Below are 17,869 nucleotides of genomic sequence, written 5' to 3' on the forward strand. Positions count from 1 at the left end.
TTAGAGTTAGGGTTAGGCTTTAGGCTAATGTTAAGACTAGGGTTAGGCTTGAGGTTGCCAAAAATGCCCCTCAACAAGCGATAAGAGTTGGGGAACCAACCGTGGGGAACATTTCTGACAATAGCCTCAAATGGGGGATTTTGAAATGTAAATCCATTTATTTTAATTCAACATATCTTGACACCGTGCTTGTTCCAAATATGGACCAAATATAGGCCGTGTGCATACACAGAATGTGTAGTCTTACAGAATGTAAACAGTTTATCTATGATCTTGTATTATTTTCCTGAACCAGTTTGCTTGCCGATTGAGTCGACACACATCTAGTGGATAAAAAGAGACACTGCAATATTTCAGTAAATAGGACAGATGAAGGGGGCGGGACATTTTGCAATGACGGCGAAGGTTTTTTTTCAGTTTTCTCTGAACATGGGGAAATGACAAAATGAAAACATCACGAAATTAGGTAGTTTAAACAAGGTACCTCCAGGCATCGAATCCTAATTTCAGGTAACATTTGTTTTCAATTTGCAAAGCGTTCATGCTTTGTTTGTGTATTTGACAACGGTGCGTGGCTGGCTGGCAAGATACTGTAGCGACTCGTCGTTCGCCGCGGTGTGGTATGTAAAGATAGCATCACCACGGCACCAGCAAGCAGCAGCAGCAGAGCAGCAGCAGCAGCAGCAGCAAGCAGCAGTCTTGGCATTAGGGCTGTCAAAGCCGCTCTCTAACAACATGACTGCCTGATATCGAGTACAGGCAGATCTCCACGGAAACTGTTGAGAATAAACGTCAAGCTGCTAAACATTAACATGGAGCTTAGTTCGTTTGCCCAGTAACGAAGAAAGTTGGGCTATTCTCTGCGCTTTTAGCTTGCTTGCTAACTAGCTTTATGGGAAGATAACGGTTTTAGGCTCGCTGTGCCATAGTGACACGTTCACCTCTGTTTGCCTAATCGCACTTTGCAATGGTATTCACCACAATATTATAGCAAAACTAGGCGTGTTGACTGCTAGCGGAGTGCTTTGCACAGTCCATTTAAAGTTAAAACATGATCATGGTAATATAAATAATCATTGAAGTCAACGTGTCACACCCCCCACCACTGTTGGATAGGAATTCAGTCTCCCATTTGACGTGGTTGTGTGCCCATTTTCTGCCCACGGTGTGTTGCTTTGTGTCTTGCAGTGCCAGTGGCCCATCTAAACACTGTGTATAGTATACACTCTGACCCTCTGTCCACAGTGATCTTGCTCCAGTGACACACAAGGGAACATGGGTAACACAAGCAGTGAGAGGGCTGGCATGGGTCAGGGGGAGAAGGCACACAGGCGGGACAGCCGTGGGGCCAAAGAAGGAGACAGGCCAAAAATCTTGATGGACAGCCCAGAGGATGCAGACATCTTTCATGGAGAGGACATCAAGGTGGGTTATAAGTGTGCAGGAGAAACTATCAGTGTCCCTTTTTCACACACACGCGCACGCACGCACAAACGCGCACATACACACACAAACAAACACGATAATCGTTTTTATTATAAAATGGTCTTCTCGGTCATCCCACTGAGCTACACTACTAGTCACCAACAGAGAGGCCAAAGGCCACCAGCAATACTGTGAGGAGGGTGTCTAATCGCTTCCTCTCTCCGACAGGCTCCATTGGATAAAGAAGAATTCCTTGCGTGGCGGCAGGACCTTGAGGCCAATGATAAAGGCCCGACACTGGACCGGCCCACTGTGTTTCGCTGGACTGGAGCAGGGAAGGAGATCTTTCTGTCTGGGTCATTCAACAACTGGGCCAACAAGATCCCCCTAACCAGGAGGTGTGTGTGTGTGTGTGTGTGTGTGTGTGTGTGTGTGTGTGTGTGTGTGTGTGTGTGTGTGTGTGTGTGTGTGTGTGTGTGTGTGTGTGTTTAGAGTCATGTGTACTTTACTGTTGTCATGTGCACTCTCTTTCAGCCAAAATAACTTTGTGGCGATAGTTGATCTGCCAGAGGGAGAGCATCAGTACAAGTTTTATGTGGACGGACAGTGGACTCATGACCCAGCTGAGGTGAGCAGCCTTTTCTGGAAAAGAACCACCCCCTCTGTGTTTACGATGGAGTGCCACAGTTAACAGCTTTGGAATTGTACTGTAATAATACAGTAGTGACTGACTGTGTCGTGGATTTGAGGTTTTATGTATGTTTTAAGTTTGATAACAGTTTTTCTTCGGTCCCCCAGCCTGTTGTGACTAACCAGTTAGGCACAGTCAACAATGTCATCCAAGTGAAGAAGACTGACTTTGAGGTGTTTGATGCGCTCATGGTCGACTCACAGAAATGTTCAGATATGTCAGGTTAGTGCCCCCCAAACATTCCCCTCAATCTTAAACCAACTCTACCCCATTCTGTTATGCTACATGTTTTAACATTTAAACCCTCAATTCCTGTGTTTTTATTGGCTTGAAATGAAGAAACATAGGTGTAAATAACTTATATAATATGCGACTGTATTGGGAAAGTCTTATTGGGGTTTGAGAACTAGAACAGAAGGCATAGAGATTGTTCTTTGGTTAGAAAACTATGGTAGTGATTGGGGAACAAAAATAAAATGTTCAACATCTCTGGCCAAATCATCTCAAATTAATTCTCTGACTTGGTTGAAAGTTACTTTGAGGCAATTTGGCCACAGATTTTTCTTTTTGTTCTCCAGTCACTCCCATATTTTTTGTTAGCGGTGGCTAAAGTTAGCTGAAGTTAGTAATGGCTAGTCAACTCTGAACTCTGGATTATAGTTTCTCCTGGCCCATAGACTACTTTCAAGGCAAGGAACCCTCTGGCTATAAGGTGTAAAATAGTGAACTATCCCTTTAACGTCAAATCTTTGTGTTCGTTCTTATCAACTTCCCCTCCCTCTCCTGAGTTAGACCTGTCCAGCTCCCCTCCCGGACCTTACCATCAGGATGCCTACGTGCCCAAGCAGGAAGAGAGGTTTAAGTCTCCGCCCATTCTACCACCTCATCTGCTTCAGGTCATCCTCAACAAGGACACAGGAATCTCTGTGAGTACTATGTTTGTAAAATGTTTTCCTATGTGAGAACCCTGTCCCCACAAATAGTTCTAGCCTCATTATTACTAGCTTCTGGTCCTGAATGAAAAAAACAACCCTCAGGAACACAAATTAAAGGCCTTTGGAAGACTATTTAATGTTTATCACAGTATATGTGTAATATGTTTTCTCTTTCCTTATTCAGTGTGACCCTGCTTTACTCCCAGAACCCAATCACGTCATGCTCAACCACCTCTACGCTCTCTCTATCAAGGTAAGGCCTTAGTAGGTCCTCTGTGGCTCAGTTGGTAGAGTATGGCGCTAAACAACGCTTAGGTTGTGGTTTCAATTCCCCCTGGGACCATATATACTGAAAAATGTATGCACTCACCGCAATGTAAGTCGCTTTGGATAGAAGCGTCAGCTAAATGGCATATATAAGGCCAGATATGAAGAAAAGTCAGACAGTCAAACTTAAAGGGATAGCTCAGTTGATCTTAGACCTAATTTTCCACTTGGTGTGTTGTAGGCTCATCCAGACACTTTTTTCAGTCATATTTCCATTCATGAGCTTTCTTTGGCTGGCTATGGGGCTAGCATTTAGCCATACCAGGGTGCATGAATGGGATCACCTGTATGCTATACGTATGACTACTTAAAAACATCTCCACAAGAAAGTCTACAGTAATTTCATATCTTTGTGTGCTATACATGCATGTTGATATGAAAACGAATTGTTATTTTCACTATTACAAGTGTAAACGTAGATTATTTCATTACATCTATGCACCGAAGTGTGCAACCTATTGCTTACTTAATTATTATTATTATTATTTCTTTTTAAATTTGCTTATTTGAGCGGAACAACATCATTCGGTTGAAGTTGCTAGTCCGTTCTATTCAAAGGCACAATGACAGATACTTTTAGATTAATGTTATATGTTTTACATTTTGTGTGGAGACATTTTGAAAGGCGTTTTCTATGCTTTTGATAGCATAGCGATGATCTCATTCATGTACACTGGTATGGCTAAATACAAGCCCCTGGGCGAGCCAAAGAAAGCTCAAAACCTACACTGTCCCTTTAATCAAACCAAGGAGAGTAGTCAGTAGATTGATTCACAGTTGCTAAAATGTAATTAATTACATTTGAGAAGTGGTGCTTTGGGAGAGGTGAAGGGATTTGTCAAGTGTGTGCGGATGAGTGTTTTATTTATACCTCTCTCTCCCCCTCCTCTCCCTCCCTCCCTCTCTCCCTCCCTCTCTCCCCCTTTCTCTCTCTCCTTGTTTCCCATTCTCTCCTCTCAGGATGGTGTGATGGTGCTTAGTGCCACTCACCGCTACAAGAAGAAGTATGTCACAACCCTGCTGTACAAACCCATCTGACCACAGGCCTCTGCCTTGGCACCACAGCACAGCTTCTCACAGCAGAGCAAGCCAAGGTTCCACCTGTATGTTATACATATACCTCTGTTTAGAATTGATGTGACTCAATCACCCACAATCTTCCTCAGTCTGCCTTTCTTCTTGTTCAGTGACTGCCGTCCGTCAGCTGATCATCACCAGCCTTGCTTTAGACATAGAGGGGCACTAGTTTAGCAGACTAAATCATGAAGGATGACGAGTTTGGGGGTGGTAGGGAATTCGGACTGAAAGTATTCAGGGTTGTGTTCAGGCCTGTGAGAGATACTTGTCTTGTGCTTGATGATAAGATCTCCACTTAGTGGTTCATCAGACAAGAAGTAGATATAACAGGATGTGGGTGCATTGTTATGGAAGACCACACAGTGTTTGATTCGGGATCGAAATCCCATTGTTGCTGTAAAGTAGTGATAAAGATATTGATATTGGAGTTATTTTCTCCCTTCATTGTGCTTTGCTCTTCAACTTCTGTTACCTGCCATTTGGCCAATGTGCCTGGCCTTTGTATATGACCATGCTCAAAAAGCTAAATCATTTTGCTTAGTATTAGTTTGTTATTGCTGTGTATATTTGCTAAATGACTACATATGTTCAAAAGAGCTCCTCTGGATATGTGACACAATAGTGCAGTTTGGGTATGATAAGATCTCCCAAGGGTGGGATCCCAAACAGATTAAGCCAAGCCCTGAACTAAATCACATGTTCAGTGTTCTCCATTGAAGATGCTTTTTAGTTTAGGAGTAGGCTTTATCTGTAACACGTCGATAGTGGATTTCACGTCGATTTCAGGGAATAAAGGACGGGGGGGGGGGGACTGACTTGGGGCAAAGGGCACACTTTGAGATAAATAAACATCCTTGTTTATGTAATCCCTGGGACCATGCTGTTGTGTAAAATTTTCTATCCTAATAAAGACAAATGATTTTTGCAATCAGATTTTTCTTCTGTGTTATTTCTGAAATAAAGGGGTTACTGATCATATTTTGAGTTGTATTCTTTCAAGTAGAAGTATTGTATGTCATATTTTCTGTTAAAGAATGCAGACCTACACAGTGGAATTCAGATATGATCTATTCTAAGATATGAGACAATATAAAAAGTTAACAGTGAGACCAATTGGCAGTTGACAAATACATGATTGGCTTGGAGCATGCAGTATACAAACCATGACATTATGCAGTGTCATGTTTATGGTTTATATATTATTTCCAAAATACACTGTATATGCACCAGTATGTGCACCATGTTCAGTACCTATGCTGTGTGGAGGACCACATTTATCTGTAAAAGCAATACGCCTCAGGGACCAGTTGGTATAAGGAAGGCAAATGTCGACATACAGTGCTCTCCATAAGGATTGGAAAGCGGAAGCATTTTTTCTTTTAGCTCTATACTCCCACAATTTGGATTTGAAATCAAACAATTACTTTGAGGTTAAAGTAGAGATTCTCACCTATAATTCAATGTTTTCAGATCGATTTCACCATTGAGTAATTACAACCCTTTTTATACAATCCTTGCAATAACATGCACTAACTGCCTGAAGTCTGCAATTTCAAATCCAAACTGTTGGGGTATAGAGCTAATGCGTGCTCACACACAGAAAGAAGAACATGGGAATATACATGTAGCTGTGCAGATGTTGGCAAACATGATACTATAAATACTCCCAAATGTATGCATACTGCACAGTAGCCTGTAGAATGTGGGAGAATACAGGTTTGACCCCATCCAGTTGGTAAAATAGGTGTCTAGAACTTACTTCAAACTATGAACACCCTCCTTGCAGTATTCCTGGTGGCCTTTGTCCTCCCTGTTGGTGAGTAGCAGCTTTATCTAATTAGATGACCAAGAGGACCATTTTACCATTTCAATGACATTTGGACATGCAGATGACCATCATGCTCAAAGATTGTGTGTGTGTGTGTGTGTGTGTGTGTGTGTGTGTGTGTGTGTGTGTGTGAGTGTGTGTGTGTGTGTGTGTGTTTCAGTTCAGGCTCGTCCTAGCTACAGGAGCCTATGGCAGTTCAGAAAGATGATCCTCTGCACCATACCAGACAGCTCGCCCATCATGGACTATACTAACTACGGCTGCTACTGTGGCATGGGAGGCTCTGGTACCCCTGTGGATGAGCTGGACAGGTCAAGAATCAAGCGCTATGGACTGGAAACCACAAGCTAGTCTAGTCTACACAAACCAACTACTAAAACCCTTTCTTACATCGTCCATTCAAACCGCTAACAGGTCTGGACTTGAAAACAGATTATCGCCAGAGTTGTCATCATAGCCTTCATGTGTTCTATGTTATCGCCCCACAGATGCTGTCAGTTGCATGACCAGTGTTACAAGGACGCCAAAAAGCACAGTGAATGCTGGCCCATTATTGACCATCCTTTCTTCAAGCACTATTTCTACAGCTGTGACAAGGACACCAGGACGGTCACCTGCACTAGTAAGTTACCACTCAAGGATCTCCTTCCTTCTTACCTGACCTCATTCCACATTGATTGGCACGATTGGCCTTGAAATGCAGGCTACTAGCCATGGTATTCACACTCACTTTACCTACTTATCCCCCTCTTTCTCTATTTCTTTTACCCTCCCTCTCTACATCTTCCACCTCCTAATCCCTCTTGCTCTCTCTCAAACACAGGCAAAAATGATGAGTGTGAGCAGTTCATCTGTGACTGTGACCGGGTGGCAGCCGAGTGTTTTGCCAGGTCTCCCTACAACCCCGAGCACAATCACCTGCCCAGCAGTAGCTGTCAGTAAAGGCACCACCATCCACAGGACATTAAAAATAAAGTTGCATCGTATCATAAAAAAACTGGTCTACGAGTCATGCTGTTGTCCAATGAGGTCTTGCCATACCAAGAATTAATCATTAAGTGAAAGATCTCGGTTTCTACCATTTCTGATGAGGGTAGTCATGATGGTAAATGTAGGATAGAGGTACATTCATTCAAGAGTAATTACACCCACAATTACACAAATCCGGTGTAAAAACTAGCACATACAATTCACATACACTAGCACATACACTATGCAACCATTGCAAATAATGTTGCATGATTTCAAATCAATGTTAATTTTCGTTCATAAGGACATTTATAAAGCATTAATAATTACTGACTCCTGATTACAAGCTCCCTATGTGGCAAGCACCAAGAGAATATCAAACAATCTAAACTAATAAGTTACAACTGATTGTACAGGTACCTTAATGTTAAGTGTTACCTAGAATTCTAATATTGAACGAAGTATGAACCCAACAGCATTTAGCAGAGATTAATTCCACAAATGTATTTTATTCAATACTGTACCGCTTGGTTTTTGAAAATGAGAGCAATTATTTCAAGCACAAATGCAGTAAATTTTTCCACTGCGTGTAAGGATGAATGTGCAATCACACAGAGTGTATGGGTAGTCCTGTGGTGCCCAAGGGAAGGGGCCATATGTCTATCTGAAAGAGTAAAGATAGCCATATGTCAAGCTAAAAAAAGAACTGCTCAAAGCAATGTGGAATTTCTTTCATGTGCACACTTTCGGATGAAAAGGACACAGAGACCTTGGACAGACAAAGATTACGGGAGAAAATGCAGCCCCTCTGTCTCGATAAGCTTGTCAGTCACATGATAACACACATAGCAGGTGTTTCATCTACAATGCTGTATATTCACAATGCATTGGGAGGGTTAAGTGGTATTGCATTGCTCTTCAAGTGATACAGTGCCCTGCATAAGTAATGGGACAGTGACACACGTTTTCTTCTTTTGGCTTTACACTCCAGAAGTTTAGATTTTAAATCAAACAATCACTCTGAGGTTAAAGTAGAGATTTTATTTGACGGTACTTGTACACATATTGCTTTCACCATTCAGAAATTAGAACACTTTTTATGCATAGTCCCCCTATACTATTTTAGGGTACCCAAAAGTAATGGAACAATTAGCTTCACAAATGTTTCTGGTAAGTCAGGTGTGTTCTCTCACATCATTTTTGTGCAGGCATAAGAGAGCTGGCAATGTGTGTGTTTCAGCTTAGGCTCGTCCTAGCTACAGGAACCTATGGCAGTTCAGAAAAATGATCTGCACCATGCCGGTCAGCTGGCCCATGCTGGACTATGCTGACTACGGCTGCTACTGGGAACAAGGGAGCAAGGGAGGCTCTGGTACCCCTGTGGATGAGCTGGACAGGTCAGGAATCATACTGTAGCTGGAAAGCAAAAGCTAGTTTACTCTACAGGGGCTAGAGAATGATTAGAACACCTTCTATTGTTGTTAGGGAAGATGGTAATATATAAAATAATTATTTCCTTTTCATCCACTAAAGAATCATCTGTCTTTTGACTGCTCTCTCCCTCTCTCTCTCCGTCTGTGTTCTTGCTGCTCATCTCCCCTTCCCTTTTCTCGATGCTCCGTATCGCTCCTCCTCTCTTACCTCTCATCACCCCCCAGGCTGAGTAGATAGTCCCCCCCCCCCCCCACCCCCCTGAGAGAGCAATGTAAGTTGCTTTGGATAAAAGCGTCAGCTAATTAGAGTATATATTAACCCCCAGATGACAATGTTTGTCTGTGAATATGACCGGAGGGACGCTGACTGTTTCTCCACAGCCGGCTACAACCCCGAGAACGAGCACCTGCCCAGAGACCTCTGTCAGTAAACGCCACAGAGAACCACCACCACCACTACTGTTGGTGCAGTACAGTGCATAGACCTGGAGTCACCAGACTTTAGGAAAGAACCCTCAGAAATCAGCAACGACAGACAGCTCTCTGAATGAACACTGACATAAAGCAGCTTGTTCATTCAGTGCAATGGAACACTGCTTTAATTTCTGTATCCCCTTCAAATAAAGACGAGTGCTCATTTTTTCAAGTTGCCCATTGTCTTTCAAATTCTGGCAGTTACCTGTTCTGCCTACCTTTCAGCCACTGCATGGCCTGTACTCGTTCTGTCGCCTCTGGGGGTTGTTTCTCTTGAGGTCAATTGCGTGAACAATAAAGTAAAAAAGATAGAGAAACTCACACTTGTGTCACTTTGCCTCTTTCCCTTGAGGAGGGAAAGCATTTAACCCAAACCACCAGTAGAGGGAGATATTGTCTTCATTTTCCTTCTAGTGAAGGAGCATGCTGACATGATTAATGGACATTATCCCTTGCTGACGTTAGGAGTGTTGGTGTAGGATGATCAATCCTGATCTATCATTTAAAACAGTTATATTCAGACATCTTACAGTAAGACAGCATGAACCTACAGCCTCATACACAGGCACGAAACACTGCTGAAGCAGATGAGGGGGATTAGTCCACATTCAACGGCTGATGAAATAGCCGGTGAAATAACATCAGGCGCTCTAGTCCATAGGTAGACCAGAGGAAAATCTGCATGGGCAGATACAGGTACAAAGAGTGGTGAAATTAACAAAAATAAATAAATAAATAAAGGCCTCTGTTACCACTGTATATATGATTCCTGTGTTCGCACAGTCGTCTGTTGTCAGTTTGGGATATTCAACACATTCAGATTACAGCATATCAATGCTTTCAACATGTTACTTGCGGGAAGTCATTTGGGGGAAATTGAAGAATGTAAGTTGAGCTGGTGCAGTCATTGACCAGACAGTAGGAGACAGTGGCTATGAAGGTCAGAGGGTCCCTCTCTTGAAATGGTACAAACACATTTTTAACACTTGCCGAGCTCAGTAACCCAACATGACCAGCCTTCTGTTTGTCTGCTAAAACCCCTTTGGCACACACCCAAAAGACCAGTCTTCCCTCTTCCTTTGCTTCCCAATGTCACTGTGAAGAGTGGCGGCAAGGCGCAACAAAGAAACACGGCGGTTCCCACAGCAACAGAATCTCTCTGCAATTATATTGGGCTGTTGCTATGAGAGACACCTTTGAGAGAGGTGTATGAATTAAACACTCAGGTGAGATAACACTAGACTCAATAGAGAGCCTTTCAGACAGGCACTGAGATGCCAGACTGGCCTTGGTTGGAATTTATATTTTTATTACTGTATATACACTCACCAAACACTTTATTAGGAACACCTGTACACCTTCTCATGGTGGAGGTGGTGTAATGGTGTGGGGAATGTTTTCTTGGCACACTTTGGGCCCGTTAATACCAATAAATCATCGCTTGAATGCCACAGCCTATTTGAGTATTATTGCTGACCATGTGCATCCCTTCATGACCACAATTTAGCCATCTTCTAATGGCTACTTCCAGCCATGATAATGCACCTTGTCACAAAGCAAAAGTTGTCTCAAACTGGTTTCATGAACCTGACAATGAGTTCAGTGTTCTTCAGTGGCCTTCCTAGTCACCGGATCTGAATCCAATAGAACACCTTTGGGATGTGGTAGAACGGGAGATTCACAGCTTGAAAGTGCACCTGAAAAATCTGCAGGAATTGTGTGATGCAGTCATGTCATCATGGACCAGAATCTCAAAAGAATGTTTCCAACATCTTGTGGAATCAATGCCACGAAGGATTGAGGCTGTTTTGAGAGCAAAGGGAGGCCCTGCCCAGTATTAGTATAGTGTTCCTAATAAAGTGTTCGTGAGTGTAAATGAATAGGCAACTGCAGGACTACACCCATCAAGGACTACACACATCAAGACTTATATAATCCTTCATTATGATTATAATTGCTGGTTCAAATATTGGGTTATGCTATGTACATGGAACATAATGTGCTAGTTTTTCTTGAAGAACGATTATTGCAGGGTTGGACCACTTCACTCTCACACAACCTACCTGTGCTAGCCTGCCAGTCCTGACTTCAGGAGGTGGATCCTGCAAATCCTGTCATTCAATCTGACAACTGTGGATAGGATGACATGTAGGTCATATCACTTTGGAGGCGAATCAAAACATGATGGTTCAATTCTATGTGTCTTTACTATCAAGGAGCGTCTCAAAACGTTGTGAAGGAGCAGGAGGGAAGCGAGAGAATAATTAATCATAAATCGTTTTTCATTTTGTCAATGTTTAAAAGCCTGGTACAGTGCAGTACATGCAACAAAATAATTTCCCTTTTGTGGATTTCATACATGATGTATGTTTGAGGGGGGGGCTTGACCACATGGCTTCTTCATCTTTCACAATGACCATACTGTACATGTGAGAGCACTGTTTACAAACACACAGGCACAGTTTCACACTGATTTCATTAAACTTGCTGAGACAATTCACAAAGGCCTTGGTCCCAGGAGGACAATATTGCCCAAGAGAGGAGTAAGTGAGTCAGAGCCCTTCTGTACACCATGACAACACCATGACTACACCCTTGCATGTGAACACAGACCCTAGCCCTGCCATGGATACCAACTGCTTGCTGTATCTACCGCGAAAGTGAGTCGATATACATGTTGCCCTAGGCACTACAGCCTGATACAGATGTACTGCAGATAGACAGAGTGAAGACATTGGGTGTGTCAGCCATGGAGGCTTAGGGGAAAGGAATGCGGAGCGTATCACTGCACCCAGAACATCCTCTACTGCTCAGGCTGTCTGGAATGTATGACGCAGACACAACAAAGACACCCGGGAAACCTGATCCTGCTGGCTTTATTGAAGGAGAGGAAAATAATATGTCCTTAGATGGTGTGTGGAGAGTGGTGGAGGGAAGGTGGAGGAGGAGGAAGCCTTTGTATACGTGACCCATATAATAGATAGCAGAAAACAATGACAAGGTTATAGTTTATATAGGTTATATAAGGTTAGAGTTTTCAGAGATTCCTCACAGAACAGCCAATGTTATGTATTCCATACTCATTTATCATAAAATAAAATAAAATTAGTAAGGTTAGCTTAGGAGACCTGGTGGATAGCCTACAGTAACCTCTTAAGCTTGTCCTGACCAAAATAAGTGATCTTGACAGTCTTGAGCTACACTATACAGTGAATATATACTTCAATACTATTGATTGATTTGCTCCTGTTTGTTCCTCTTTCTCCATTTGTTGAACATTACATTTTACATTTACATTGTTGACATTTAGCTGTACATTTGTCTAAAGCAAGTGAATCAGTCATCATAAGCAAAACTCTATGCTAGGACCAGTTGCTATTGGCAGTCACAACGCTAGAAAAAGGAAGGATTATTATTATTATTATGAATAATATAAAATTAGTTTATGTTTATTATTAACAGTAGATGAACTGTACAGAGGGGTAGTGGGGGGTGAAGAGGTCTTAGGAGGAACTTGATAATATTTGAATAAGGATAAGATAAGATATGAATTTATTAATCCCCAAGGGGGAGATTTGATTGCACCAGCCAATACATACAACACAAATATTTACACAATAAAACCACAACAATGGACACACAGACACTAAAAAGCAGCACATGAATGAATACAAAAAAAGGTAAAAAGGATTTAAAAAAAAGGATAAACAGTCTGTTTTGCTCTCCAGTAAAATAAATCTGTCAGCTCTTACACTACGATGCTCTAAGCAGACACTGTGCAGGGGGTGGCTAGTATATGTCTCAATGTTGTTGAGCTTCTTGAGGATCCTCTTATCCACAATGAACTCCAGGTTGTCTAGGTAGGTGCCGATCGTAGACCCAGCCTTCTTAATAATTTGATTTAGTCTGTTGCCATCATTCCTAGAGATGTTTTGGGCAGACATCAAAATATCTGAGCTTCCTTAACTTAATCAGGGGGAGAGAGAGCAAAAGATTCTTTAAAAATGTTTTATTAAAACTCATGGCACACATTAATTTGTCCAAGACCACCAATGACACAGTAGCTGAAATTGGGAGATATCTGCATAGCAGTTATAGTAGAAAACAACTACTGGTCTTTTGTGTGTGCGATCAGAACTAATAAACAAAAGAAACTCTCAGATCGGGTGATCTGAATCAAGTTGAAAAAATGTACAGTAAAAGCTGTAGTTCATGACAAACATACAGTATGGCCTAGCATGTGCAATGTTATTTCACATTTCAGTTGGATTCAGTTGAGCATTGGATTACAGTGCAAACACATTGCAGTCACAAGATACAGTATCCACTGGGGTTGGGGTCATTTCATTTCAATTTTATCTGTTTAGGAGATATTGAAATGTAACTTTCAAAAACTAAAATGGAATCGACCCAAACCATGGTGTTCGCACAAAGAATCGTGATAGTTCAAGATTGCACATGCTTTTGGCAACAGAATGTCCAGCGACAAGATGAAAATAAATATCTAGACAATTCAGGTATGCAATAGTCTGCTCTGACAGGAAGGGAGAGAGTTAATAATCATATCTGAGGAGTGGGAAAGATTGGGGTACACAGGCTTCTTCAAAGTGGGTCGCCCACTCCTTGACCATGAGGGTGGTCGTTGGAGGGACCGGTAGATGCGGCAGGGTGTTAGTAGTGCTGCGGGGATTTGACTGTTCCCTGACTCTTCAAACTCCACAAGCACCCTGTAGTTCTGTCCCTTGTTGTTGTCCCAAAGCGGTGTGACCCCTCTGCCGGGCCTAAAGCACACACAGAACTCCAGGCGCTCACTAGGATCCAGCAGGTTCTGGGGCAGGGCCACGTCGAAGGCAAACACGTCCATGTCCACGCCACAGTAGCGCTGCTGCAGGAAGGTGCAGGGGATGTCTCTGTGGCTCCGCCAGGAGTCAAAGGTCACCCGAACGTGCACAGCCTTCTCGACGCTGATGTTGCAGACACGCACGGTGCCGCTCAGCAGGTGCTCCGTCACACTGCAACTCTCCAGCTGCACCAGCGTCTCCTGCAGGCGGGCGTGGAAGGTCTTGATGTCTGCAGAGGGCTGGGGGAAGGCCAGACGTAGCCTGCAGCGCTGCCCCTTGGACCCCGACAGGCCCTGCGGTCTGGCTGGGGAGAAGAAGTCTGCCGCCGGTGCCAGCGTGGTCGGTGGGGGAGACAAGGACTCTTCTGGGATGAACAGGCGTACGGCTGTAAGAGCGAATCCCTTGGTGTCAGCAAACACAACACGCTTCTTCTTCTTAGGGCTTCCGCTGACACTGGGGACACAGCCTCCGGTCTCCGAGCGCTCTGGGGAGGAGGAGGATGACGAAGAGGACGAAGATGAGGAGGAGGGCTGTGGTGTGTAAAGGTTTGCCATCACAGGCTGGGCGTCTCTGGAATGAATGCGAGGCAGGGTTGTCAGAGGGGACATGTCCAGAAGATGACACAGCGGCAGGCTCTGGCTTAGACACAGTCGCATGGCTAGGTCGACTGGCATTTCCGACTGATGCAGGATCGAATGGCCTCCAAACCGGTGAAGCACTCTGAGGAGGGAGAGAGAGAGAGAGAGAAAAGGAGGTCTAGGTTAGTATCAGCTTTAGAGTTTATGCACTCTGATCATAACGATAATACCAAATTAATGTGCATGGTCAATGGATTCAAAAGTAACATGTTTACAAAATGTGAGAACACTTACTTTGTAGAGTTCATTCTCAGACTGTGGATGTTTTAGAATCTGATGCTGAGCGCTAGATCCTAATAAGTTGAATGAAACCTGTAAATCAAAAAGCAACCGTTTAATGAAAAAGTCAAATCATTTGTTAAGAATAAACAAGTAGGCTACAAATTCTGTCGAAAAAGGGGTAAAATAGGATCTCCTCTGAGGTCCACAATATAATGTGTTTTCTGAACCACAGACTGGTGGCCACGGAAGCATGAAATAATAAAATAATGCGCATACGTAGGTCTAGTGCTCTTCGCTGCAAACTGCTTCAATAGGAACAAGTAATACCAACAAATACGACCTATCTAAACATTTCATAGTTGAACCATGATTCAATCAGGAAAGAATTACACAACTTACGTTAACTTCACTCCAAATCCATCAGCAAGAATATAAAGAGGAAAAAAAACACCTCGAACGAACAACTAATAGTTGAAAAATAATGTCACTTGCTTTTTCTTATGTGGACATCTATTTACTCCCTTTCTTAAGTCAACGAAGCGGTATTTATTCAGAAGACACGAGAGTGGGCGTCAGCCTTCACGTTGTTTACACCAATGGCATTGTCTGCCATCTTCCAATTCACCAATGACAGCTGACTACAGTATTCTACTGGACTTCACAGGTACAGTCACCTACCTGATGCATGTGTCGCATAATGTATACCCTCTAAACAAAATACTACAATAAAAATAAAGATTATTGTAAATTAACAGTGTTTAATCTCAAAACTGTTTTCAGTAGCATATGGACTGGGTTTGCCAGTTATTGCAGTTATTTGACATAAATAAGTGGGATTACCTTTTTAGTACTTATTGATGTTCAAAGACCAATTGATGCAGTGTCCATTCGACCATTAGCATGGTCCATTAATTGACATGTTTTAGGACATGTAGTGTAACTTTTCATATTGTTGTGAAATAAATAAATACAGATTACAAGAAAAAAAAATCGTTAAAGAATATAAAGTGAACATTGGTACAGTGAGAAGTGAGATTTGTCTTGTCTGGCCTGCATCCCAGTTTTAAAACAAATGTGGTCAACTGAGTGATCTTGCATGACCCTTCTTCCACAACAGTCTGCATGAAGTCACTCCAGAGACTGAATAAAGTTTAATGGCCCTATTTGAGAATTATTGTGGATAATGTAAATTTTATACTCATACAATACTCAATACTAAATTAATGTACAAATCGATGAAGAATGATCAGACCAATTTCCTGCCAAAAAAAAACAAGGAAGACAATGAGTTTCATAATATTTATATTTTATCTTAATATTGTTTTCATAAAATATATTTCATAATTCATTGATATTATGATATTATCAGGCTGAATTATGACAAGCACTTTTTTATGGGATAACATTTATGTCCCATGTTCCATGTTCCTGTTCTAACCACAACAACAAACACATATTGTACATACATATTGTATATCCATGAGTTATTACATAACTGTATCTTGAAGGCACAGCTTTATTTTACTTATATAACATTGATGACACTAATCCTAATGACAGTAATTATGTCATGTTCAAGTACACACCTGAACTAACCAGGACTACCTATCAAACACATTATTTAAACTAGACCAATTTCAATTACACACACCCATGTTGTCACTCAAAGCCTAGTAGATATTGGAACTGAGCCATGCCCTACTGGCTTCTACCACCGTAATCTCACACATACAAACTAACAGCCAGTGCTGCGATGTTGCCGCAATGTGTCAGACACACACTTATCTGGCGATGTGAGATAACTCCAACAGTGACCCAGTGTGATGGGAGACCCAAGTGCGTTTGGGACATACACAAAACTGGGCATGGTTATGGTTCCCTACATGGGTAGCGCTCCACACAAATGACCCACGGCAAACTGTGTTATACAGTATAACAAAGGCGTATATCTAATGCCAGTCTGACTGCCTGGCACAAACTCAAAACAATTCCACCCACTATCACACTTTCATTGAGACTGCACTCAATGAACCAAACCCTTAAAACAGGTTTAGAGGAGGATAACACAACAGTCTGTTCATGATGTCTTTTTGAAGGGAGATTTTTTTCTCACCTCAATCCTGGCTTGGTGTTGGCAAACACTTTAAATTGACATACCAAGAAAGCAAGCTCACACAAAAACTAAGGAGTTGTTGAAGTTAATGACGAGGATTAAGAGCATACTATCCGTGTGACTCATAGGTGCAAAAAGGGTCATTTACTTGACCGAAATGATAATTAAGAGATTAAAAGTTTCTATTGAAGGCACTTGGGCGTATTAAGGTCTTTAAGGCAGTTGAACAGTGAGATTAGAGAGGACATTATTAATTAAAGTCGTCGCTGTCCTCTGCCCTATGCTTGCTGCAAGTAATTACTGAATCCAGCTTGGTGACTGATATTTGCTTTTGACCTGAACACATTTGTCTTTGGATTCTCTTTTTTTAGTTTGGTCAGGACACCAGTATCTATACAGAAGGTGTCTAAAATGCACACCTATTGGTTGTCAATAGGCGATCCTTAGTGATTCCTCATCTAGGGGGCTGTTCTGTAAGATACTATAGGCCCTCAGATGCTTTAATAATTGTTGTTAATGATAAGCGATGCGACCAAGCAAATGGAAAAAGACACGATTGCATCACAAGCATTGCAAATGATATGGTAAGTTTATGCATCTACAGAAAACATCATCCTGTTTATACATATTTTTTTAAATGTAATTCCTACTTTACTTTGCTAATCATACACATTTGGACATTTAGTTCCAAAATTATCATATCCATCCTCAGCCCTGAAGAGAAGTCCTAAAATGGTCCTCCTCAGCTCATCTGAGTCATATTTAGGCAAAAGTGCTGAAGGACATGAAGACGTGATATCATTGTTGGCTGATACATGCACGTCTAATGCATGCAGACTCTCACTGGTGAGCTCACATAATGCACTGTAGGACCCATGAGTAAGTCTTGCGTCTCT

At 42.2% G+C, this 17,869-nt stretch overlaps 3 protein-coding genes across 3 annotated transcripts; 2 read left to right on the forward strand and 1 right to left on the reverse strand.

Annotated features, from left to right (window-relative positions):
• The first annotated feature begins 397 nt into the window (after positions 1 to 397).
• On the forward strand, positions 398 to 5,412 carry prkab1a (protein kinase, AMP-activated, beta 1 non-catalytic subunit, a). Its single transcript, XM_083669402.1, has 8 exons — positions 398 to 510; positions 1,246 to 1,425; positions 1,654 to 1,823; positions 1,960 to 2,053; positions 2,224 to 2,338; positions 2,909 to 3,042; positions 3,236 to 3,304; positions 4,339 to 5,412. Exons 2-8 carry the CDS (start codon positions 1,276 to 1,278, stop codon positions 4,414 to 4,416), a joined length of 810 nt encoding a protein of 269 aa, XP_083525528.1. The 5' UTR covers positions 398 to 510; positions 1,246 to 1,275; the 3' UTR covers positions 4,417 to 5,412.
• Positions 5,413 to 6,487: 1,075 nt separating this feature from the next.
• On the forward strand, positions 6,488 to 7,225 carry LOC310804702 (phospholipase A2-like; the record flags this gene model as incomplete). Its single annotated transcript, XM_083670020.1, has 3 exons — positions 6,488 to 6,594; positions 6,772 to 6,905; positions 7,107 to 7,225. The coding sequence occupies 3 exons, from the start codon at positions 6,488 to 6,490 to the stop codon at positions 7,223 to 7,225; spliced, it is 360 nt and encodes a 119-aa protein (XP_083526146.1).
• Positions 7,226 to 13,263: 6,038 nt separating this feature from the next.
• Positions 13,264 to 15,373, reverse strand: ppp1r3c2a (protein phosphatase 1 regulatory subunit 3C2, duplicate a). Its single transcript, XM_083670621.1, has 3 exons — positions 15,260 to 15,373; positions 14,873 to 14,950; positions 13,264 to 14,720 (listed from the first exon to the last, which is right to left on the reverse strand). The coding sequence occupies exons 2-3, from the start codon at positions 14,884 to 14,886 to the stop codon at positions 13,673 to 13,675; spliced, it is 1,062 nt and encodes a 353-aa protein (XP_083526747.1). The 5' UTR covers positions 14,887 to 14,950; positions 15,260 to 15,373; the 3' UTR covers positions 13,264 to 13,672.
• Between the last annotated feature and the right edge of the window lie 2,496 nt (positions 15,374 to 17,869).

Source organism: Argentina silus, assembly GCF_951799395.1.
Source record: "Argentina silus genome assembly, chromosome: 5".
Taxonomy (NCBI): domain Eukaryota; kingdom Metazoa; phylum Chordata; class Actinopteri; order Argentiniformes; family Argentinidae; genus Argentina; species Argentina silus.

Coding starts and splice junctions, on each gene's coding strand:
- prkab1a (XM_083669402.1), top strand. CDS start 1,276: ATGGGTAACACAAGCAGTGAGAGGGCTGGCATGGGTCAGGGGGAGAAG. Junction 1,824..1,959: donor AAGATCCCCCTAACCAGGAG/GTGTGTGTGTGT, acceptor ACTCTCTTTCAG/CCAAAATAACTTTGTGGCGA. Junction 2,339..2,908: donor GAAATGTTCAGATATGTCAG/GTTAGTGCCCCC, acceptor CTCCTGAGTTAG/ACCTGTCCAGCTCCCCTCCC.